Source organism: Thamnophis sirtalis, unplaced genomic scaffold, assembly GCF_051295495.1.
Source record: "Thamnophis sirtalis isolate CommonGarterSnake01/CBP01778 unplaced genomic scaffold, rThaSir2_p1.2 scaffold_1, whole genome shotgun sequence".
NCBI classification, from domain to species: domain Eukaryota; kingdom Metazoa; phylum Chordata; class Lepidosauria; order Squamata; family Natricidae; genus Thamnophis; species Thamnophis sirtalis.
In genome coordinates, this window is record NW_028261381.1 from 6902120 (window position 1) to 6926419 (window position 24300).

A 24300-nucleotide genomic window follows, 5' to 3' on the forward strand; every position below is an offset into this window, starting at 1 on the left:
ACTTGAAGATGTCCGGACTTCAACTCCCAGAATCCCCCAGCCAGCATTCGCTGGCTGGGGAATTCTGGGAGTTAAAGTCCGGACATCTTCAAGTTGCCAAGGTTGAAAAACACTGCACTATATCACCAGCTAAGGGTCAGTTGCAGCTGGGATATTGGACAGAATTGTTTGTATGGACTGCTTCTGCCTCGGCCACCCTGTTTACAAAGATTGCAAAGTGTTTTTTTTTTTTTTAAATGAAACAAATATTTTATTATCCTCCAAGAAAAAAAACCAGGGTAGGCTTGGACCAGCTGCAAGGTTATTCTACAGTTCCACATCTCTTAGTTTCTCTCTGATGATCTTTTTGTTTTCGAAATCGCAAGATGTCCCTGCACTAAAAATAAAAATAAAAAATAGATGGGGAGGTGTCAAAACAGCACTCCCAATTCCTGGACTTATTGTTTCAGGTCAATTGCACAGAACTTTAAATGTGGAGAAAACGGTTTTCCACCGATCATAATCCCTTAATGTTAACTAGGTTTAATTGCAACTTCTTCACTCTCGTCATGTGAAATGCCAAACTTAATTTGGCACCAGTCGATAGAATTTATTACTTGCTTGGAGTTAGCTGGCAAGGCATAGTAAAGGGAGAAAAATGGATTGCAAGTTGGTGTTAGAGGATAGCAATAGCAGTAGACTTATATACCGCTTCATAGGGCTTTCAGCCCTCTCTAAGCGGTTTACAGAGAGTCAGCATATTGCCCCCAACAATCCGGGTCCTCATTTTACCCACCTCGGAAAGATGGAAGGCTGAGTCAACCCTGAGCCGGTGAGATTTGAACCGCTGAACTGCTGATCTAGCAGTAGCCTGCAGTGCTGCATTTAACCACTGCACCACCTCGGCTCAAGGATGTTGGGCTTCCTAGTTGCCCTGTGGAATGACTTCCCTTCCATTGTTTTTCAGACTCCAGTGATGGCACGGTTTAAGTATCTTTTAAATATTCTTATTCCTTCTGCCTTTCCCTTTCCCTAGTATTTGTGATTTCAGGAATATCTATCCCTCTGTCCAACTTATCTGTCATGTCAGCCCACAAGGTCTGTACATAATTCAGTGATATTAAAAGAGCAAAGAAATAAAATTATGCATTAAAGCTTCAATAGCAAAAATATGGACGTTAATGTCCGATAAGAGAATACTGTATCCAGAGCGCCTATGATTTCTTCTGGAAAAGCTAAGTGTTAAAATTTCTGGAAAGCCTTGAGCATGTGGCCTGTTCCTTTTAAGAGCAAACTGCTGCAGAGATAGGCATCTCTTATTTTCATCCTGTTTTTCTCTTCTGCATGTTTAATGAGTGTTATGAGCAGTGGTGGGTTTCAAAATTTTTTCGAACCTACTCTGTGGGTGTGGCCTCCTTTGTGGGAGTGGCTTGCCAGCCATGTGACCTGGTGGGAGTGGCTTGCTGGCCATGTGCTCTCTCTCTCTCTCTCTCTCTCTCTCTCTCTCTCTCTCTCTCTCTCTCTCTCTCTCTCTCTCCTTCCTTTTGTCTCTCTCCCTTTTTTCTTTTTTTCTTTCATCTCTCTCTCACTTTTTCTTTCTCTTTTTCTTTTTTCATTTCTTTCTTTCTTCCTTTCTTTCTCTTTCTCTTTCTCTCTCTGTGTGAGTCTGTCTGTCTGTCTGTCTGTCTGTGTGTGTGTGTGTGTGTGTGTGTGTCAGTGGTGGGTTTCAAATTTTTTTGGAACCTCTTCTGTAGATGTTGCCTGCTTTCTGGGTCCACTGGTGGAACCTCTTCTAACCAGTTTGGTACATTTGATGAACCGGTTCTACCGAACTGGTGCGAACTGGTAGGAACCCACCTCTGGTTATGAGTTATGAGTTATGAGTTATGAAAGTTTATTTATATGCCGCCCTTTTCCCTGGGGGGACTCAGGGCGGCTTACAACTCAAAGGGGGGGGAAACAAACATTTAACACGTAAAACAATACATAGTTAAAAGCACAACATTCATACCATTCGGGTGGGTTACAATCTTTAGCCCCAGGCCTGACGGGATAGCCAGATTTTAAGGGCTGTGCGGAAAGTCTGGAGGGTGGTGAGGGTACGAATCTCCACAGGGAGATCGTTCCATAGGGGGTAAACTGGTTTGGAATTTTTAAAACGACAAGTGGCATGGAAATGTTTCAAATAAATGCCATTTAGCCTAACGGAACATGTGTACATCTTAAATATATGAACAATACCTGTTTGCTTCCATACACTAAGATAGCCCGTGCCAAATCTTGAAGTGTGTGAAGATCTACGCTTAATTTTTGGCTTTTGTTCCGACATCCACGCTGCAACTTCCATTTCCACGGTTTGGCTACTTCTTCCGAATAAAGAAAGAGTATGCCTCTTCTTGTGCAATATGTTTTTGGGGGACACATCCCCCAGTACTCCTTCATGATCTGCCTGTGATCCAGTATTCTGTTGACATTACAAAGGCCTTCAGAGGACATCCAGTTCAGGTCATCCTAATATGAATAAAAGGAGGAGAAGATGCAATAACAGAATGGATTTTAGAAACAAAAATTCAATAAAAGGAGGAGAAGATGCAATAACAGAATGGATTTTAGAAACAAAAATTCAATACAACTTTCTGACAGGATCCAATCTGGGTCCGTCAGTGGGATTAGAGGTTTTGTCTTCCAAGCTTTCGGACTTGTGCTGGAACCCATCTTCAGAGAATTTTTCTCTAGCGGTGTGTGTGCTGTTCTCAGTGGTGGGTTTCAAAAATTGTTCGAACCTACTCTGTGGGTGTGGCCTCCTTTGTGGGAGTGGCTTGCCGCCCATGTGACCGGATGGGAGTGGCTTGCCACCCATGTGACCGGATATGAAATTATGAATTAGTACTTAGGTCAGTCCAAGTAGCTATTCAGAAACTCTGGCATTGAAGCACGCAAGTCTTAAAGCTGTCAAGTTACAAGATCCTTACACCCCTAACCCTTTAGAAAAAAAAAACTAGGGGTCTTCAAACCTGACAGCTTTAAGACTTGTGGACTTCAACTCCCAGAATTCTTCCTCCAGTCATGTTGGCTCAGAAACTCTGGCATTGAAGCATGCAAGTCTTAAAGCTGTCAAGTTACAAGATCCTTGCACCCCTAACCCTTTAGAAAAAAAAAACCCCAGGGGTGTTCAAACTTGACAGCTTTAAGACTTGTGGACTTCAACTCCCAGAATTCTTCCTCCAGTCATGTTGGCTCAGGAACTCTGGCATTGAAGCATGCAAGTCTTAAAGCAGTCAAGTTACAAGATCCTTGCACCCCTAACCCTTTAGAAAAAAAAAAACCCAGGGGTGTTCAAACTTGACAGCTTTAAGACTTGTGGACTTCAACTCCCAGAATTCCTCCTCCAGTCACGTTGGCTCAGGAACTCTGGCATTGAAGCATGCAAGTCTTAAAGCAGTCAAGTTACAAGATCCTTGCACCTCTAACCCTTTAGCAGTGGTGGGTTTCAAAAAAATTTGGAACCTCTTCTGTAGGTGTGGCCTGCTTTCCAGGTCCACTGGTGGAACCTCTTCTAACCGGTTTGGTAGATTTGACGGAGCGGTTCTACCGAATAGGTGCGAACTGGTAGGAACCCACCTCTGGCTGTTCTGTATGTGGTATTGATATGGTGCCTATTTTATGTGGCTTTTTAGATGCCGATTGGAATGCATTGTTGGCTGGCTTTTAAGTCATTGGCTGTCCTTTGCAATGTGCTGCCTAGTCTTTGCCTTCTAAGCGCTTGAGGTATTCAACTTTGCAGCTATTAAGATTGTTGGAGGAGCAAGCACAAAAACAACCAGGGAAGTGATTGAAGCCTGGGATACAGGCCCTTTGTCAGTCAACAGGACTGCTGATTTACCACCAGCATACCAGGGTTGACTCAGCCTTCCATCCTTCCGAGGTGGGTAAAATGAGGACCCGGATTGTTGTTGGGGGCAATATGCTGACTCTGTAAACCGCTTAGAGAGGGCTGAAAGCCCTATGAAGCGGTATATAAGTCTAACTGCTATTGCTATTGCTATTGTTATTACCACACCCCAATTAGCATGTAAAAAGCCACATATAGTAGGCACCATATAAATACCAGGGATGTGCAGTCAAGGGAGGCAGGGGAGGCAGAGCCTCACCACTGTCATCATGAAAAGAAAGAAAATGTAAAAGGAAAAAGGCTGAAATAGTTGCTGCCAGAGTCACAGTGGATGACTCTGCTTAGTGCTTAACTGTGTAAAAAAGCCTCTAAAAAGTGCCCTCTGCAGAGGGCGGCAGGAGAACCACGTGCCTGATCTAGTCTGGCGTTTTATGATCACTCGAGCAGAGCTAAACAAGGGTTAAAAGCCGAAAAATTCCTGACGTAATGAGGCATGTCGTTCTCCTGCCTCCTGTAGACGGCGTTTTTTTAGAGGCTTTTTTAAACAGTTAAGCAGAGTCATCCAGACGGTGACTCTGGCAGCAACTAGCTCAGCCTGACTTCAGCTCTTGCCTTTTTCCTTTTACATTTTTTTTTCTTTTCATGATGGCAGGCAAGAGCAGAGTTGAAATCCTCTCTGAAACAGCTGGAAAAGGTCCCTGTGTGGTCGGAGGGAGGGGGAGGAATTCAAACTTCATCCTCAAGTGTAGATTCCTCCCCAAGTATAGTTTGATTGCATGCAGAGCTACATTGCCTTTACACACACACACACACACACACACACACACCCCTGGATAAAAGTATACAAGCCCAGCTTCACTGATTACAAGTTTGAAAAGGCAACGTGGCTCCACCTGCAATCAAAGGCTCGGATCGGAAGGCAGCAGGGGAATGGGGGGGGGTATGGCAGAGGAGCTGCTTTCAAGCTATTGGAAAATATATCCAATCCAACTTTTGTGTTTGTTTGAGATTGAGTGAGTGAGAGAGGGATCCAACTTCTCTGTCTGTGTGTGTCTGTTTGAGAGAGGGGGAAGGGAGGGAGAGAGGGAGGAAGGAGGGGGAGGGAGAAGAAAAAGAATGAAGGAAAACTTTTTCGCAAAGGAGAAAAACAAATGTTGTCGCTTTAAATCGGAACTGAGCATGCCTGGCTGTGGAATTCTGGGAGTTGAAGTCCACAAGTCTAAAAAAATTTTGAAACCCCTGTGTCAGTGCCTCACCAGCCATAAACCTCACCGCACGTCACTGATAAATACCATATACAGAACAGCACACACACTGCTAGAGAGAGGTTCCCTGAAGATAGGCTCCAGCACAAGTCCAAAAGCTCAGAAGACAAAACCTCTGGTCCCAGATTGGATCCTGCAACATTATCTTGGGACACGTATATTCACCTTCATTTATAATACTACTTTCTATTTGCACATATCGTACAGGGCAGTCCTATTGTTGACAGCCTGTTTGGTACATAAGACTACAAACTGGGGGGAATAGGAGTTCTAATCCTTCTTAGGACAAAGAAGACTTTGGCTCAAGTCATTTTCTCTCAGCCCTAGGAAAGAGGCAATGCCAAATCACTTCTGAAATCTTGCCAAGAAAACTGCAGGGATTTGCTCTGGCGAGTGATCAGGAGTCAATAGCAATAGCAATAGCAGTTCGACTTATATACCGCTTCATAGGGCTTTCAGCCCTCTCTAAGCGGTTTACAGAGTCAGCATATCGCCCCAACAACAATCCGGGTCCTCATTTTACCCACCTCGGAAGGATGGAAGGCTGAGTCAACCTTGAGCCGGTGAGATTAGAACCGCTGTACTGCAGATAACAGTCAGCTGAAGTGGCCTGCAGTACTGCACCCTAACCACTGCGCCACCTGGCTCAAAGGCATTGGTGTTGCATACACACATATGCACGCACACACAGAGAATGGTTAACAACTGTCATTTGAAAAGGATGCACCAATCACATTAATAAAATGTGAGATGGCATAGCAGATGTTTTCATGAATTTTTCCAATTATGCCAGCAGCATATTTGACAAAACTGCTTTCTCTTCTTATTTGGAAACATTTCATTTCGTATGAATCTCCTTCCTCCTGTAGAATAGACAAGTAAGGGGAGGGGGAGTTGAGGCGCGGAGAACTCTTCCGTTAAAACAATGTGATAAAGAAAGTAGACAATCAAACATATTCCCATAAGCAGAGATTAGCTACCTAATAACCTCCAGAAGATTTTGCTTCTAACTAGGGTGAAAGATTGCCATATAAACCAAACATCCGGACAATATCAAATCATCAATCTCTGCTTTAGTTTGAGATTATTCACTACAGAAATAATCTAGTAAAATGCGTAATGAAGGGATATGAAGCTTATATAAGTACATTCGTACTATATTGGAACGGTTGTCATCCAGTGAAGCTTTGATATTTTTTTTCCTGGATTTTGGAAGGTATATTGAGTTTGGAGAGTATAGGAGATTTTTAATTTGGATTTTAAGGATTTTTGTAAATGTTTTACTATTGCTTGTGAGCCATTTAGGGGTATACTGCAGCTGGAGAATCTAATAAATAAATAAATAGTTATAATTTTTATTATAAGCACTGAATTGGACTGTGGGAAGGGTTTAATTCAAGTGGGTGCAATATAGACCAAGCCTTGAAAGGTTCCACCACAAAACCGCTTTCGACTAAACCGCGCTCGACGAAACCACGTAGCTGACGTCATCAACAGGGCAACAACAGCGCGGAGACAGAAGCACGCTGTAAACGCTAAACCTAAAATTAACACCTAAACCTAAACCTAACCCCCCTAACCCTAACCCTAAACCTAACCTTTAACCTAACCCTAAACCTAACCCTAAACCTAACCCTTAACCTAACCCTAACCCTAACCCTAACCCTTAACCTAACCCTAACCCTAACCCTAACCCTAACCCTAACCCTAACCCTAACCCTAACCCTAACCCTAACCCTAACCCTAACCCTAACCCTAACCCTAACCCTAACCCTAACCCTAACCCTAACCCTAACCCTAACCCTAACCCTAACCCTAACCCTAACCCTTAACCTAACCCTAAACCTAACCCTAACCCTAAACCTAACCTTTACCTTAAGTTGAATCGGCTTGCTTTCAAAGCGCTATTTAAAGCGCCCTTCTTTCTCCACGCTCGCTGTTGTCGCCCTGTTGATGACGTCAGCGACGCGGTTTAATCGGGCGCAGCTTAGTCGAGCGCGGTTTTGTCGTGCCACGGCCTTGAAATAGGATCTTGGAAGCTATTTCCCAACAAAGTAATAGGTGGGGATCAAATCAGAAACCGAATTTTATTCCATTGTACTTAAATAAAGATTACTCTCCGGTCCTGTGTGATGACTTTAAAATTTACAATTTGGGAACCATTCCGGGAGTCCTCTAGGGTTTTTTTTATTTATTTGCTCTTTAAATAAAAAATAAGAGAGCTGGAGACAGTTCTGGTGTCTCAGCTTGAGCTTCTCTGGACCAGTGAAGCAGAACCCAGCAGCTTCTCAAGAGCATCGCGCGGATTGCACACATCAAACCGAGGAGAGGACATCATGTGACTAACTTGGAGAGCCCAGAAGCTTCCGGCAGTTAGCAAAGGCCATTCCTGCAATTCCCACATGATGACAGAGTCAGAAGATAGCAACCTCAGAAAGAGGGATTACATTTCAGCATCCACAGGGGATCATCATAGCTTCCAGGAGTAATTTATCCAGACTTAGCTGTGGCTCGTGACTTCCGCTCTGGAAGACGGGAGGAAGTCCTGAGGCATAACATTATGAGGCATTGCTTTTTCAAGTGGCGGCTTCTGAAGTCCTTTCCAAATGGGTCTGACAGAAACATGCCTCAGCTGATTGATGTTTTGACCCAGCGTGCAAGACGGGATACTTTCTCATTGCCTAAAAGTGAGACTGTGGAAAGCTGTTTGAAGAGGCTCTGCAAAAGAGTTCCTGGAGAATTACGTCTTTTTGAAAACTTGGTGCAGCTGCTTCAAGGGCCCCCCCCCCCGCTTTTTCTGTGTATGTGTGTGCATATACACATGGCCTTTTGTTATAATTGTAGCCAAGCAAAGCAGCTATGCTGAGCCTTTGAAGGAAGCATTGCTTTGAGGATTCGAGCAATGGGTTTGGAGAGTTATGCTTCATAATGTTCCCCCTCCCAATGATTTTTTTTTTACAGCCATAGTAAATATGAGTCTACTCCTAACCATATACATGGTGATTGTAAGCATGGTATAAAAAAAGCAGATTTGAATCACAGCCCTTCAGAAGCCCTTGACTTCTTTGATGGAGAATCAAAGGAAGTCCTCTAATATATTTGGAAGAATTCTTGACTTTTTCTGCTGTCTGGAAGGAACAGAAATGAATTGGATAAATTCTTTCTAGAACCCACATAATTTGCTCAGAGACGTTGGATCAATTGTAATCTACGCTCCTCCTTGACAGGCTTCCCTAGTTCCTGGTTCTGTTTTGACCCTCACAGTGATGTGATAGGTTCTTTCATTTCCCATCTGATCCTACCTGCATGAAATGCTCCTGTATATTGTTTATGGGGTTCACCGACAAAAGGGCGACCGACAAAAGCGCGCCCGACTAAACCGCGGTGACAAAACCACGAGTTCTAAATGACGCTGATGAATGAGCGCTGAATCTCACCGACAACAGCACGCCGACAGAAGTGCGCTGTAAACCTCAACCTATCGCTAACCCTAACCCTAACCCTAAACGTAATGCTAACACTAACCCTAAACATAATGCTAACGCTAACCCTAAACCTAACCTTAAACCTAACCCTAACCCTAACCCTAATCCTAACCCTAACCCTAACCCTAAACCTAACCCTAACCCTAACCCTAACCCTAAACCTAACCCTTACCTTAACTTAAATCATCCTTCTGTTGACGCGCTGTTGTTGGCGCGCTGTTGTCGGCGCGTTGATGACGTCGCGGTTTTAGCGACACAGTTTTGTCGGCACGCTTTTGTGGGGTCACAGTTTATGGCCCAGCGTGATACCTGACTGATCTCTGGGATGGGGGCTTGTAGAGTGTCAACTCTCCAGGATATCAAAGATATGCATGGACAATGATGCTTAGGGGGTTTGCAGATTTATTTCAGCCACTTGCCCAGTAGATTTATACTGGGCTTCCTCTACTGCCTACATGAATGATTGCTTGAATAAATGAATTGTGCAGTCAAAGACTTCGAAAGTCACAAGAAAATAAGCCAGGGCACTAATAAAGATTCAAGATTTCAGCCTATGTGTGATCCATGGGGTAGGTTTGGTTCTACAGTTTCCTTCTTTTTCCATTAAAAGAGAACTTGAAAAGTGAAATCCATAATAATAAAGTTATTTTACTACAAGAACATGAAATAAATAAATAAATGAAACTGCTTAGTCAAAGGTACGGTAGTTTGGTCTATTATAGCATTTGCCGTTAAGGAAAATGGATATATACATACTTAAAAGCAGAAAATGAAACTGTTGATCATAATAAGCAAAGGAAAGGTTTTATTATATGGACTGAGAACAAATTAAAAACTTAAAATGCTCTGAAAATTAATATTCATAGCCCCTAATTAAGAAGAAACAAATATTTACTAGCTAAAGTATGTAACTTCTCTGTTTTAATAGTGTATCATAATATATAGGAAAGCTGAAAAATATTTACTCTTTTGTGAGCGTAAGCCCCACTAGATATAATGAGATTTGTTTTTAAGTAAATACGCAATAGATTTGGTTATTTGTTTCCATCACCAAAGATACTGTAACTCGAAAATAACACTGGGACAATTTAAATTTACTTTTCTTACTAATTCAGTGACTGGAAGATCAATAATATATCATTCTAAGCATACTTTGATTATTACACATTATTACTCTTCTAAAGTTCTTCTATGTTGCTGAACAATACTATAATTAGCTGAAATAGAATAAAATTTGGAAATTGGTGCATAAACATTATATAATACTATTTAATGCCATATTTAACTATTTAACTTCATGTTCTAAATCATACTTTTGTCTGTTTACAAAAGCTTTTTTAGCTATGTAATTTGAAAGCTTCCCGTTAAGATATCCTGTCCTTTTATTCTTTTCCAGCTCAAAAGAGCTGATCGGTTTTCGCAATTTCTCTTTTTCCCAGGTGAGCCAAATAGATATTTCATTAAAATAAAGACTAAAGGAAAGAATATGTGCAGAAGATATGATACTTCCAAAAAAACAAGCATAACAAAATAAAGCAGACAGTGTTGAAATAAAAAGAATGGTTATCTACGAATACCACATTGCTTTTCATATTACTTTTACACTTGCATTTTTAGGCCAAAATATTTTCATAGATAAGATGTGACAGAATTGGGGATGATAACATCAACAACAAAATTGAAAATCTGGAGTGCAATTATTTCATATTGGCTCTGTACAGATTCCCCTTTCTAGAACAAAAAGCTAGTAAGAAAACAGAACATTCTGAAAATCTATTTTTTAGCAGAATTGCTAAATCATTGCACTCTAGATCCTTTTGATACATTAGCAAGATCTTTGATCCTATTGTACCCCGCCCCCCCAAAATATTCATTTATTTAATTGAATGTAGAAGACTGGGCAATAGTGAGGAAACTACTTAACTTAATAGTAGTAGAATACAGAATAACCAGGTTGGAAGGGATCTTGGAGGTCTTCTAGTCCAACCCCTTTCTCAAGTAGGAAACCCTACATTTCAGACAAAGGGTCATCCAATCTCTTCTTAAAAACCTCTAGGGTTGGAGCATCACAATTTCTGGAGGCAAGCTATCCTATTGATTAGGGTTATTGTGCTCTGACAGGAAATTTCTTTTTAATTCTAGGTTAGATCTCTCTTGGCAAGCTTCTATGTATTAGATCCTGTTGTTATTAGTTGTTACTACAATGAGCTAAATTATTATGTTACTGTAGCTATGCAGTCTGTAGAAAAAAACACAACTGTTCATCTTCCCAGATTGTGCAGCCTCTATACCATCTTGAAATCCTATTCTTATCATCTCATTGATCTACCAAATCTTCAGAATCAACGTGATTTCTCCATAGTTCTCACACAACATCATACTTCGCATTGTTGCCCCAGTTAGTGCAAAAGAGGCATCTTGCAATTCTTAATTTGGCAAGAAACAAAACTCTCAAGGTTTAAATTGAGCCCCACCAAAGTCCATCCTTTTGGAATCACTGAAGTTTTGGCGTGCAGTATGTTACCGACTGTTTAAAACAGAAGAGGATAAATTTCACAAGACTCCCAGTGTTGAAATACTATCCAGGCCAAAAGAAAAAGGCACCTCATCTTGCAGACAAAACCAAACCAAGAAAAAGCAGTCTTTCTTCCATTTTGGAATTATTTTCAAGAGTCAAAAATCTTATTCTTGTTTAATATTTATCCTAAGACTCTGGACAAGATGATCAGAGACTCCACACACTTAGTGGTATATGGGGAAGAGCGTAAGCTGATTCGTATTAGCAACTCATTTTTTGTATTAAAACTTCAACTCACCTGGGGATCAAAATGCACTTCCAGCTTCTCCTGTTTCTTTCTGCTCACCTGCCCAGTGCCACGACTTAAGAGAGACAGATTGGACATTTCCAAGATGAATGCAATGCCGCTTCAGGAGTCTTCCCCTTGCTTCTAAAAGCAGAGTTATATTTCATTATAGGACGTTCTCATCTGACTTAAGAGCTTAACAATGTTATTAAGTATAGCTCGATTTCATAAGAGCAACGTTAACCCATAAAGAAGTTTTGTATGAACCTAGAATTAGAAAAGTAACCTATTGGAAAGTGTAACCTGATATTATCATCTCCCCTTGAGGTTACTTTTGTAGTATTCTTCCTGGTTGTTGTTGATGTTGTTTTAAATTCTGTTCTGGTTGGTCCCAGGATTCATGAAAAGACTGCCATCCTTTTCATTGTGCTCTGAGATTGTTTTCATGTTGCCATGGCAGCAAAGGAAATTGTTTAAACTACAGCGAAGGGAATGTTGGGAGGAACGAAAGAACGTGAAAGATTTTTGAAAGGATCAGGATCAAATTTCAAGACTGTGTTGCCTTGCAAATTCCCCCCCCCTCCGATCAAAAAGTAACATTATCCTCCAACTCTTAACAACTCTTGACGTCCCATTCTCTCTTCTTCTTTATTATTACTACTGAAGCATTTTGTATGATCTGCAGCCAGTGAATACCTCCCTTTGTGTTGCTCCAGAATTAACTCTGCTCTTCTGTTTCCACAGTATTATGTTTGTTGGGCAGCTAAGCTGATTTATTTCCCATTCAACTGCAGGGGGAAAAAATGACATTTTCATATGTATTATTGAAAATCGGCAGAGCTTCTGGAAAACGAGGGTTGCCACTGGCAGGAATTCTCACCTCAGCTCCTAGGATGATGTTGCCTTCTGTCCTGTATCCTTGAACAGGAGAAGCAGCGCAATGATTTGATAGGACTACCTCAAAGCAAGAACCCTTATTTTTTGGAGCAGATAAATGCTCATCGCCCTTCTGATTCTGCCAGGAGTTATCTAGGCTGATTTATTAATTTGGATGTTGTCAAATCCAGACCGAATATGTTGCAAGCTATTGTCAAGGGTTTTTCAGTCTGAACAGGATTCTTTAAAGCCAGTTTAGAGTAACGTTGGCATGAGTGGAGGATAGGAATAATTTAAGATAAATGGTCCTGTAGGAAGTTATCACCCAGCCCTCTCCCAGAACAATGAAATATCCTAGGAAATATTGAAAAGGCAGAATATTTCTCTGGATGTGAAAAGGGAAGAAACATGTTTTAAAAGACAGAGTAGCTCCCTGTAGCTTCCTGCCCATCCCCACTTTTGTCAATGGGCCATTAAGAAGGCCAAGCTAGTCCCTTTACATAATAAAGACTTCTCCACTTCAGCTCCAGGGGGATGGGATTAAGGCATGATAATATTGGCCCTTTACTCAACTGACCACATGGCATCTGAGAACTCAACCAAACCTGGATTCAAAATGCAGCCTAGAGAGTTGCCCCTGCATGGCCCCATGGGAGTCGGACAACCAATCAGAATATAAGCTCAGGATCAAAGGCCAGAGGGGACATAAAACCAGGGATTTAGCATTTCAGTCTTCGCTTTCTCTTTTCTCCACCTACACTGAAGCATGTGATCACCTTTTCTGTTCAGGACTCAAGCCATGTGGTCCTGTCCATCAATAAACCATCTTTCCAAGCAGCCTCCAAGTCTCCAGTGTCTTTCTCCCCACTTGGAGCCGAACCCAGAAGGACATTTCTTTCATCAAGTATTTAGTGCAATATAAAAAATGCAAATAATTTTTCTGCGGATCACCAGTGGTCCACGGACCACCAGTTGGTTACCACCGTGCTAGAGGATCTTAAAAGAAGGTGGATTGTAATAGAAACAAAACAAGTAGCTCCTATTGGAATTAACAATCAGCCATTTATACTATTATTAGAGCAACTGTAGAATACACATATTGTTTATTGCTGTTATTTTGGTCTGCTGTGATTCTGATCCCTTTACAAGCATTAGTGTTGATATTCTCAGGGCTGGAACACTTCCTCCAAATCTACCTTTTATAGCTAATTGTCAGGAGAACAAATATAAATCTTTGGGGTAGGAAAATGCTCTGCTTTTCTTTATGCAAGTCTCTTTGCTGCCAAAACTTGTGTAGCCTTCAAGTACTCTTGAACATCAGTCTTCTAAAACTGCTCCCCGGCTGCCATGTATGAAGTTAATACAGAAGGCTACTTTCAGATGGGTTTTGTAATGTCCTTCACGTTGTTGAAAGAAATGTCCTTCTGGGTTCAGCTCCAAGTGGGGGAAAAGACACTGGAGACACGGAGGCTGCTTGGAAAGATGGTTTATTGTTGGACAGGGCCACATGGCTTGAGCCCTGAACAGAAAAGGTGATCACATGCTCCAATGTTGGTGGAGAAGAAGAGAAGGGCTGAGGGAGGGGCTTGCTAGGCTTTTTATAACTTGTTTAGTCCCACCTCTCTGTTTCCTGTTCCTGTGTAGGAAATGTATTCTGATTGGTTGTGAGACTCCCGTGGTGCCATGCAGGGGGCTACTCTCTAGGCTGTTTTGAATCCATAGATGAGTTCTCAGATGCCATGTGGAGAGTTGAGTAATATCCCTTCCCCATACAGCTGCAGCGGGGAAGTCTTTATTATGTAAAGTGGGCTAGCCTGGCCTTCTCAATGGCCTATTGACAAAGTGGGGGTGGGCAAGAAGCTACAGGCAACTATTCTGTCTTTTAAAACATGCTTCTTTTCAAATCCAGAGAAATATTCTGCCTTTTCCATATTTCCTAGGATATTTCTTTCTTTTTTTTTCTGGGAGAGGGATGGATGATAACTTCGCACAACGTAACAAAGTAAAGCAGCACTAGAAACTGTACAAAACACACAAGCCTTTAAAAAGGCGATCTGGCCTCCAAAGCGGGCAGCATTTTTAAGCTGAGCATTGGAAAATAACTAGATAAAACTAACATCCAAATGGGATGTACTGAAGTATTTGCATTCCGGTAAGTAGAGACTGAAAACTGGGGAATTTGGGCGTGGATCAGTAAATCTGACCTGACCCTGAGATGGTACTTTTTGTGTTTTCCTTGGACCTATCACATCTCCCATTTTCACATTTTACTAAATCATATACAGTATATGGTGAAGTATAGGATTGTGTATCCTAATTTAGAGGGGGTACTGTATTTTTATATTGTAGGGTGCTTTGTGAATCACTTTGAAAGCCAAGATGTAACTTCTTTAATAAACTAATGCAACATTTCTGGTGTTTAAAGGTTAAATATCATTTGTCTGTTACAACATTTAAGCAATAGTTACAGTTACAATATTTTATTGGCATCTGGGTTTGGAAAAAGGGACATTTTCAGCTTCAAGGATACCTAAACAAATAGAAGTGATCACTAAATCCTATAAGATTTTTTAAAAAACAACAACGTTAGTCTTTATACTTGTTACAGATGAACAATTTTACATGCACATTTTAAAGACTTCCTTATCTTTAAAATTTCTGCAAGGAACAAGGAAATTTAAACTCCCTATTTTGTCTAAATAATTGGAAATTATCCTGAAATATGTAATGTTTCTATAACCTGTAACTTACTCAATGAAAAGATATTTCAGACAGTCCCACCTCTCTGTTTCCTGTTCCTGTGGTAAGAAATGTATTCTGATTGGTTGTCAGACTCCCATAAAGCCATGCAGGGGAAACTCTCTAGGCTGCGTTTTGAATCCAGGTTTGGTTGAGTTCTCAGATGCCATGTGGTCAGTTGAGTAAAGGGGCCAATATTATCATGCTTTAATCCCATCCCCCTGGAGTTCAAGTGGAGAAGTCTTTATTATGTAAAGGGACTGGCTTGGCCTTCTTCATGGCCCATTGACAAAGTGGGGATGGGCAGGAAGCTACAGGCAGCTATTCTGTCTTTTAAAACATGTTTCTTTCTTTTCACATCCAGAGAAACGTTCTGCCTTTTCAATATTTCGTAGAATATTTCATTTTTCTGTGAGAGGGCTGGGTGATCACTTCCTACAATACAATGGAAAGAAGTGAAAGAAATATACATGTAAACCCCTGACAATGAAAATCGTGTTGATACATAATGTTTGGTTTCTGAGACCGCAGGGTGCCTTTTCTTGGTGGCAAATGCAGACACAAAATGGGTTGCCCCTCATTTGGGTCTTCCATGGGGCGTAAGATAGCAGGCTGTCTACAAAATGGATCAGAAGGACTTCAGTTGGCAAATTGTGACTGGAGCAGGAATGGGGACAGTACTTAGATCCATGCAGGGGCAACTCTCTAGGCTGTGTTTTGAATCCAGGTTTGGTTGAGTTCTCAGATGCCATGTGGTCAGTTGAATAAAGGGCCAATATTATCATGCCTTTACTCCCATCCCCCCCTGGAGCTGAAGCGGAGAAGTCTTTATTATGTAAAGGGCCTAGCTTCGGCCTCCTTAATGGCCCACTGACAAAAGCTGCAGGCAGCTATTCTGTCTTTTAAAACGCACCTTTCTTCCTTTTCCACCTCCAGAGAAATATTCTGCCTTTTCAACATTTCCTAGGATATTTCATTTTTTGTTTCTGGGAGAGGGCTGGGGTGATCCCTTCCTACAACACTACCCCTCTTCAGGTCATCTGAGGTAACGTGGAAGCCCCTTCGGGGGATGCCAGAGCTCATCTCTTCCGAGGCTTCCTTTCCTCCCCGCACCACCACCAGGGGGTTTCGGCTCTCTCTTCTTAGCTCTCTCGGGAGCAGCGCGTCCGCAGGGCCCCGGTTTCTTGGCAACCCCTCCTGGGGCTCCTTTTCGGGGGGGGGTTCTGCTCAGGGCGCCCCGTTGCGACCACTAATCACCCCCGTGATTGAACGTTTAGGACGGTGTTTCCCAACCTTGGCAACTTGAAGATGTCCGGACTTCAACTCCCAGAATTCCCCAGCCAGCATTTGCTGGCTGGGGAATTCTGGGAATTGAAGTCCGGACATCTTCAAGTTGCCAAGATTGGGAAACACTGGTTTAGGAGGCAGCTGGGAGGGGAAAGCGCCCGGGAGCCGGGCCGGGTGTGGGGGTCTCTCTCTGTCTGCGGGCTGGGAGAGGCAGCGGGAAGCGGGGAAAAAGGCGGTTCCCATCGTTTGCGGGACACATGCCTGGAAGCCTTGATCTCCCGGGGAGCAATTTCCTGCGCTTCCTTCACTGGGGAGCGGGAGAGGAGGCCTTCTGGGGTGGGGGAGACCTGGAAAGCCATATTGCTCAAGTCAAGCCGGGGAGGATGGGATGGGGGGAAGAAAGAGCGCTCCCTCCACGATTGCAGAAAGGCAATGTGGGCAGAAAGCGGCAGGGGAGAGCGGGGTTTCTAGGAAGTCCCCTCCGGGGGTCTCACAAAGGGAGAGTTAAATCAGGCCTTCTTTGCAGGTTGCACGGCGGTTGAGGGGGACGGACAAAGCCGCAGTCTAGCCCGGCCTTGAAAACCTGACCGTCTCCCCTTCGTCCTCCCTGCCCCGAAAACTCTTCTTGGCGCCTGGGAACGAGGCTTTCATTGGCCGCCACCGTTCCTGATTGCAGGGGGGGGGGTGTTTGTCTTCGACGAGAAAGGCCTTGTATACCCCGCCTGATAGTCAGAAGCGGGTGCATTCCTGGGGAGTGAGGCCATAGGGAAGGGTCCGCCGCTCGGCGGGGGCAGTTTGAGGCGCCCAAAGGGAGAGAAGCGGGGCTTTAGACAAGAGGCCGCCGAAATGTTGACGATCAAGGACTGAGATTCCCAAGATAGCGCCCGTATTGGAGTGGACCCGTTTCACAACTAATCCTAGAGCAGTGTTTCTCAACCTTGGCCACTTGAAGATGTCTGGACTTCAACTCCCAGAATTCCCCAGCCAGCGAATGCTGGCTGGGGAATTCTGGGAGTTGAAGTCCAGACATCTTCAAGTGGCCAAGGTTGAGAAGCTGGCTGGGGAATTCTGGGAGTTGAAGTCCAGACATCTTCAAGTGGCCAAGGTTGAGAAGCTGGCTGGGGAATTCTGGGAGTTGAAGTCCAGACATCTTCAAGTGGCCAAGGTTGAGAAGCTGGCTGGGGAATTCTGGGAGTTGAAGTCCAGACATCTTCAAGTGGCCAAGGTTGAGAAGCTGGCTGGGGAATTCTGGGAGTTGAAGTCCAGACATCTTCAAGTGGCCAAGGTTGAGAAGCTGGCTGGGGAATTCTGGGAGCTGAAGTCCAGACATCTTCAAGTGGCCAAGGTTGAGAAGCTGGCTGGGGAATTCTGGGAGCTGAAGTCCAGACATCTTCAAGTGGCCAAGGTTGAGAAGCTGGCTGGGGAATTCTGGGAGTTGAAGTCCAGACATCTTCAAGTGGCCAAGGTTGAGAAGCTGGCTGGGGAATTCTGGGAGTTGAAGTCCAGACATCTTCAAGTGGCCAAGGTTGAGAAGCTGGCTGGGGAATTCTGGGAGTTGAAGTCCAGACATCTGCTCTAGGATTAGTATTAGAATTCTGGGAGTTAAAGTCCAGACATCTTCAAGTAGCCAAGGTTGAGAAACACTCCTAGAGCAGTGGTTCCCAAACTTGGCAACTTTAAGACTTGTGGACTTCAACTCCCAGAATTCTCCAGCCAGCTGGCTGGGGAATTCTGGGAGTTGAAGTCCAGACATCTTCAAGTGGCCAAGGTTGAGAAACACTGCTCTAGAATTAGAATTCTGGGAGTTGAAGTCCACAAGTCTTAAAGTTGCCAAGTTTGGGAACCACTGTCCTAGATGAAAGGAAATTCACTGTTCTAGTAAAAATGAAGCAAAAGGGGCTGTAATCTTGCATGGGATTTTTTTTCTATATATATAGATTGTCTTATCCAACAGAAAAGATCACAAAGTTTTCTTTCACATGGGGATTATATAAAGGTATCCTGATATCAAATAGATAACCAAGAATGTAAGGGAACTATGATTTATTGGAAAGAAAAAATAACACTTCGTAATTGAATGGATACTGTACAATGAAAGTGAGGTATTTAGTTATACTAGATGAAGAATCTGTGATGGTAAATGTTATTCGAGAATATGGATGTTAAAGCACCTGTATCCAAGCGACATGCTGTATGTGATGATGCTTTTTTGTGTGTTTTTGTTTTTCCTGTTTTTTTTATCGTTTGTATGTATTGTCTGTGTAATAAAAATTAAAAAAAAATATTAAAGAAAGAAAAGATCACAAAGTTACAATTAACATTATACGTTGTTTGTATATTCTTTGCTGCCCTGTCTCTACTCCTTTTTTTATTTATTGAATGTGTTGAAAATGATCAAGCTGCATCCAACAGCAATAAAACATTCAAAAGGAGAGCCCTTGCAGAAAACAGTTTATTTTTTTATTTTTTTTATGAAAAGGTTTTTATTTTCCATTTTTTCATTTTCATACACTCACATATATACTGTGCATAGCCGGAGCCATACAACATTAAACAATAATCACAGCAATTCCTCTTGTCAACAATACCGCAAAAAATAGAAACCCAATATACCTCTTCCACTCTCCGTACACCTCTTTCTTTCACCCCCCCTCCAACTTTCTATCTTCCCTCCATCATCCCCCTCTACCCTACTTCCCCTCCCCCTCTACCACTCCTCTCTCCCGATCCACTCCCTCCCTTCCTTCTCACCCTCCCTCCCATCCTCTCTCCCGCTCTCTCTACCTATCTTTCTTCTATCCCACTCCTCCTCGCCTTGGTGTATTTCCACTATGTGTCAATGTACTTAACCTATCCTATTTTAACAGAGAAATTAAAGAAAAACTATACATGTGAAGTCGCATCACATTGAAGTCTAACACATCGTATCTATCCTGCAGAAAACAGTTTAGAAAGCAGAAAATATGTCCTCCTCTACCTTCTTTTAGCTATTTAATTAACCCATCAGTACATTGTTTACTTTTTGTTGAGATGTTAGTTGAGAGCAATCAACATTTATATCTATATATTATATTTATACATTTGCATAATGTCACCACTCTACTAGTAACTAGTACTAGTACCACACATGCATAAAAAGCCCTGGCCAACTCTACATACACAGTTTAAGGAAATCTATTAATACCAACTGATTGTAAGAAGAGGGCATTTTTATGGACAGGGCTTATATTCAGTATTTCATGGGATAAACCCATGAATTTCATGGGATAAACCCATGAAATAGTATGCTTCACTTTAAAAATTATTATTATTTTTATTGAAAGTTTTTGAAAAAAAAAGCTTTTACAAATATTTACCTCCCCTCCCCCATCCTCCCCCACCCAAACCCAAACCCCCTCAACCTTCCCCCCCCCTGAACAAATACAGGGTATAAATCTTTAACAAAGATGTTCTAAAATAAACTTTAAAAAAAAATTAGTATCATCTTTCATTTGAGCTTTAACTCCTCTTTTGTTAGGCTAACTCTATAAACAGATTATATCATTCCTTGCTTCTTCAGTCATAAACTATCTGGACTGTCTTAGTCCCGTATTTATTTTGAATATAGTCAATCCATCTTCTCCACTCCAGTTTATATCTCTCATTTGAGTGGTCCTTGAGATATGCTGATATTTTAGCCATCTCTGCTAAGTTTGTGACTTTTAATGTCCATTCTCGAATAGTAAGGAAATCTTCCTTCTTCCAGTATTGCGCCACCAACAGTCTTGCTGCCGTTATTAAATGCAAAATCAAGTTAGTCTCTACAACAGTACAATCAGTAGTTATACAAAAATATGGAACGCTTCACGAATTGGCGTGTCACCCTTGTGCAGGGGCCATGCTAATCTTCTCTGTATCGTTCCAATTTTAGTATATGCGCTGTCGAAACAAGCACGCCCTGTCTCTACTCTTAATGCCCGACTGCTGATGAAAGTATGTATTTCAACACACTTCACAAATATGTACGTTTATTGGGAGGTTGAACTGCCTGAGAATATAAAGAATTAAATGGAAAGACGCTATCCTATCCAGTTTTTTGAGACCTTCAGAATTTACTTCAATCCATAAAAAAGACTTCAGCTAAAGATACTAAATCTAGACTTAAAACAGTCTGCAGCTGCTAACAGTTTTCAATTTAATGGCACTGTTCTAAATTGTGTCTCCTCTGCATCAAATGTGAACGCAACCAATGGACTTTGAGAGGCTAATTGTGTTGAAATAATTTGAACATTTATGTTCAACAAATATACAACATAATTTGAGATAAATATGTTTCAGATTTTTGTTAAATAATTTTTCGAATATTACATACCATTACGATGTATTTATTTACTTGTATCCCACCTTTCTTATTTTTACAGATAACTCAACGAAGTGAACATATCCAATATATCTTCCTTCTCCTATTTTCCCCACAACAGCCCTGTGAGGTGATTTGGGTTGAGAGTGTGTGACTGGCTCAAGGTCACACAACACACACACATATGTAATATATCAGGAATAAGTTTCCTATTGTCGGGAGTTGGGACCCCCCTCTACTTAAGCAGAAAGAGAAAACTGCTAACCTCGATAAAAAGAAAGACAGTAATTCATTTGGATCACGAAGAAAAGGGGAACGTTAAATAGATAGTTTGGCAGTTCGAATCCCTAGCGCCGCATAACGGAGTGAGCTCCCGTTACTTGTCCCAGCTTCTGCCAACCTAGCAGTTCGAAAGCAAGTAAAAATGCAAGTAGAAAAATAGGGACCAGCTTTGGTGGGAAAGTAACAGCATTCCGTGCGCCTTTAGTCTAGTCAGGCCAGCCACATGACCACGGAGACGTCTTCGGACAATGCTGGCTCTTCGGCTTTGAAACAGGGATGAGCACTGCCCCCTAGAGTCAGGAACGACTAGCACATATATGTGAGGGGAAACTTTACTTGGGCCAATCACTTTCTCTCAACTCTAGGAAGGCGGCAGTAGTAAGCCACTTCTGAAAAACTTTGCCAAGAAAACTGCAGGGACTTGGTTTAGGTTTAGGTTTCATTTTATTTATATGCCGCCCTATTCCCAGCGGGACTCAGGGCGGCGCACAAACCCAAAGAGGGAAAGGGAAACACAAAAAACTACAAATACAGGCATTTAAAAAATGACCAACAGCCACACAGATCGAGAGGGGAAGGGAACTCATCACCCCCAGGCCTGCCGACACAGCCAGGTTTTAACGGCTTTTCGGAAGGCCTGGAGAGAGGTGAGGGTCCGAATCTCTGCGGGGAGTTTGTTCCAAAGGGCCGGAGCAGCCACAGAGAAGGCCCTCCTCCGGGTAGTAGCCAGATGACATTGGCTGGTAGACGGAACCCGGAGGAGGCCAGCCCTGTGTGATCTAATGGGTCTTTGGGAGGTAATTGGCAGCAGGCGGTCTCTCAAGTACCCAGATCCAATACCATGAAGGGCTTTATAAGTGACGACTAGCACCTTGAAGCGTATCTGGAGACCGATCGGTAGCCAGTGCAGCTCGCGGAGGATAGGTGTAACGTGGGTGTACCGAGGTGCATTGTAAAATCATGCCCAGGCAGTCTGAGAATTGGACACAATTGAATGGAAGAAAAAAAAATGATAGGGAGATGGGTACAGATAGTCCTCACTATCGCCTTTAGTGACTGGGTTGAAAAAGAAAACCTCAGCTTTGTGATATTTACAGCTGTCACATGTGCTACGCTCATGTGATTGCCATGTGGATATTCAAGATTTAATGAACTTGTATGCCGCCCAATCCCGAAGGACTCCGGGCGGCTCACACAAAAACAGTTTTAAAAATACTAAAAAAAAATTAAAATACAAAGACAAAGCAGTTAAAAGAACACAACATGCACTCAACCTTAGTGGGGCTGGAACTCAATCAAGGATCAACAGCCCCAGGCCTGCCGGAATAGCCAGGTCTTAGTAGACTTTCGGAAGGCCGAGAGAGTGGGGAGGGTCCGGATCTCAGGGGGTAGATCATTCCATAAGGCCGGGGCAGCTACAGAGAAGGCCCTCCCCCGAGGAGCCGCCAGATATTTTGCAACTGGTGCCCATTTCTAACCCTTGCATTGTCTCACAGTCATAACTGCTTCATAACAAAATTAATGGGGAAGATGGCAGTGAAATCGCAAGTCGCCTCTGTGGTTTGCTTAATGATGGAAGCAGAAGTGACATAAGTCCAGCTAGCTCGTAAGATTTTTCACTTAGCATTTGTGGCGCTTGGCAACAGAATTTTCAGTCCCGATTGTGGTTGGTAAGCAAGAACTTTCTGTGTGTATAACTGAATCTTGAGTCTTGGTGTGCTCTGTGTTGTGTTCCTCCTTGAGATAGTGAAGTGCCAGCAATTAAGGCGTTTCTTTCTGTGTCTCTCCTTTGTGCAGGTTTTTGGAGCAAGATGGTGAGTCGGTGGTGCAGAAGACACAAAAAAAGGAGAGTAATTTTCCTTTTCTATTATTTTGTGTGCTGGTTTCATCCCAATGCAGTGCATGCAATTAAAGTCTTGCTTTCTGTGTCTCTTCTTTGTGCAGCCCATTCATTGGAGTCCGTGATTCTGAAGACTGGCAAGAACAGGCATCTTCCATCTGTAAGTAGCTCTTTTATTGTTTTTGTACTTATTTTAATCTTATTGTAGTTCATCCATTGGGGGAAAGAATTCAGTGACATCGTCTTGGCCACTCCCATCTGGTCACATGGGTGGCAGGCCACTCCCATCCGGTCACATGGGCAGCAAGCCACTCCCACAAAGGATGCCACGCCCACAGAGTAGGTTCGAACAATTTTTGAAACCCACCCCTGATCTTGACCTAAACTGAGGGTCCTCCCTCTGCACGATGTTTGTTTTCAGATAAAACAGTTGCCCACCCCGATACATATAACTAGAAATTATGCAATTTATGTAACTAAGCTGTCAATAGTTGTAATAATTGGTGCTCTTTGGAAATATAATTGCTTTCAAGTCACAATACCTTGGTGTAATATATGTTTGGGGCAGGTAAGTAAGGCATAGACAATTTAGAGCAATTGATTCAATGAAGAACCAAAAAAAAAAACTTTTAATATAAAAATTGCCATAATGTTCTTTGTTTGGTAGCAATGAAGGAAGTCTGAATTCAGGAGTTTATCCTGAGCAGCTTCAGGTATTAACAGGAAGCTGGAGGCTGGCATCAGCTTTCTGGAATTTTAGCTTAACACCTTTAAGAAGAAACTTGTTGAGAGATATGAGGTGTCTCTGTGCCAGGCGCCAGTCGTCTTACTGCAGAGAAGTCATGTGAATTCCTTGTATAGACATTACACTCCAGATGCACAAATCACACCTCTGCTCCTTGTTGCTTCCTCTTGCACACAAAGCCATATGTGCTTTCCCTGTTTTGATGTTAGGGAAAGTGTCTTATTCATCATCCCCTGGTGTTTAGAAGTGAAATATTTCAGGCTTCCTTAATGGAAGAGCATTTATCATGGCAGGCATCGAACACAGAGGGTGAAATCCTGTCCTTTATTTCCAAAGTACCATCTTCACCCCACCCCCACAACTTACTTGCCCATTTATACTTGAAATGCTAAAGCATTTTCCCAGTAAATTCCAGGAAGCTTATAGAGGCATTTTGTACACATACTACAAGTTGTACATTGTCAAATATTCATGTAATATTTTTTTTTCAGTATTGAGGCAGGATACTAGTGATTTTACATACATGTTTCCATCTGTGTTACTGGCCCACTGTATCACTGAAACTGATATAAACAGGCATCCAATTTTGTTTTATACAGAGAGTAGCGTTCTGCTATTTCTTTTAAAGGTATGTTAATTTCCACTTTCTGAGAATTACATCTTGGTTTTGCCAAGTATTGTATCACTACCAATATAGTAGGGATTCAAATTATTGCACAAATCAGTAATCCGCAGGAGCTTGGCTACACTCAGTTTTAGTATGGTTT

General features: G+C 42.3%; 1 protein-coding gene and 1 non-coding gene across 2 annotated transcripts in view; both read right to left on the reverse strand.

Moving 5' to 3' along the window:
- KIAA2012 (KIAA2012 ortholog) overlaps positions 1-11778 on the reverse strand; it is a 98081-nt gene extending 86303 nt beyond the window's left edge. Inside the window, exons 1-2 of the mRNA XM_087704967.1 lie at positions 11438-11778; positions 2221-2490 (exon numbers count right to left, since the gene is read on the reverse strand). Of these exons, the coding sequence (XP_087561093.1) occupies positions 2221-2490; positions 11438-11524 (357 nt within the window). The 5' untranslated portion in view covers positions 11525-11778. The remainder of the gene's footprint in view (positions 1-2220; positions 2491-11437) is intronic.
- Positions 11779-20154: 8376 nt separating this feature from the next.
- On the reverse strand, positions 20155-20261 carry LOC148049327 (U6 spliceosomal RNA). Its single transcript, XR_015695306.1, has one exon. It is a non-coding gene; the product is annotated as a U6 spliceosomal RNA (small nuclear RNA).
- Between the last annotated feature and the right edge of the window lie 4039 nt (positions 20262-24300).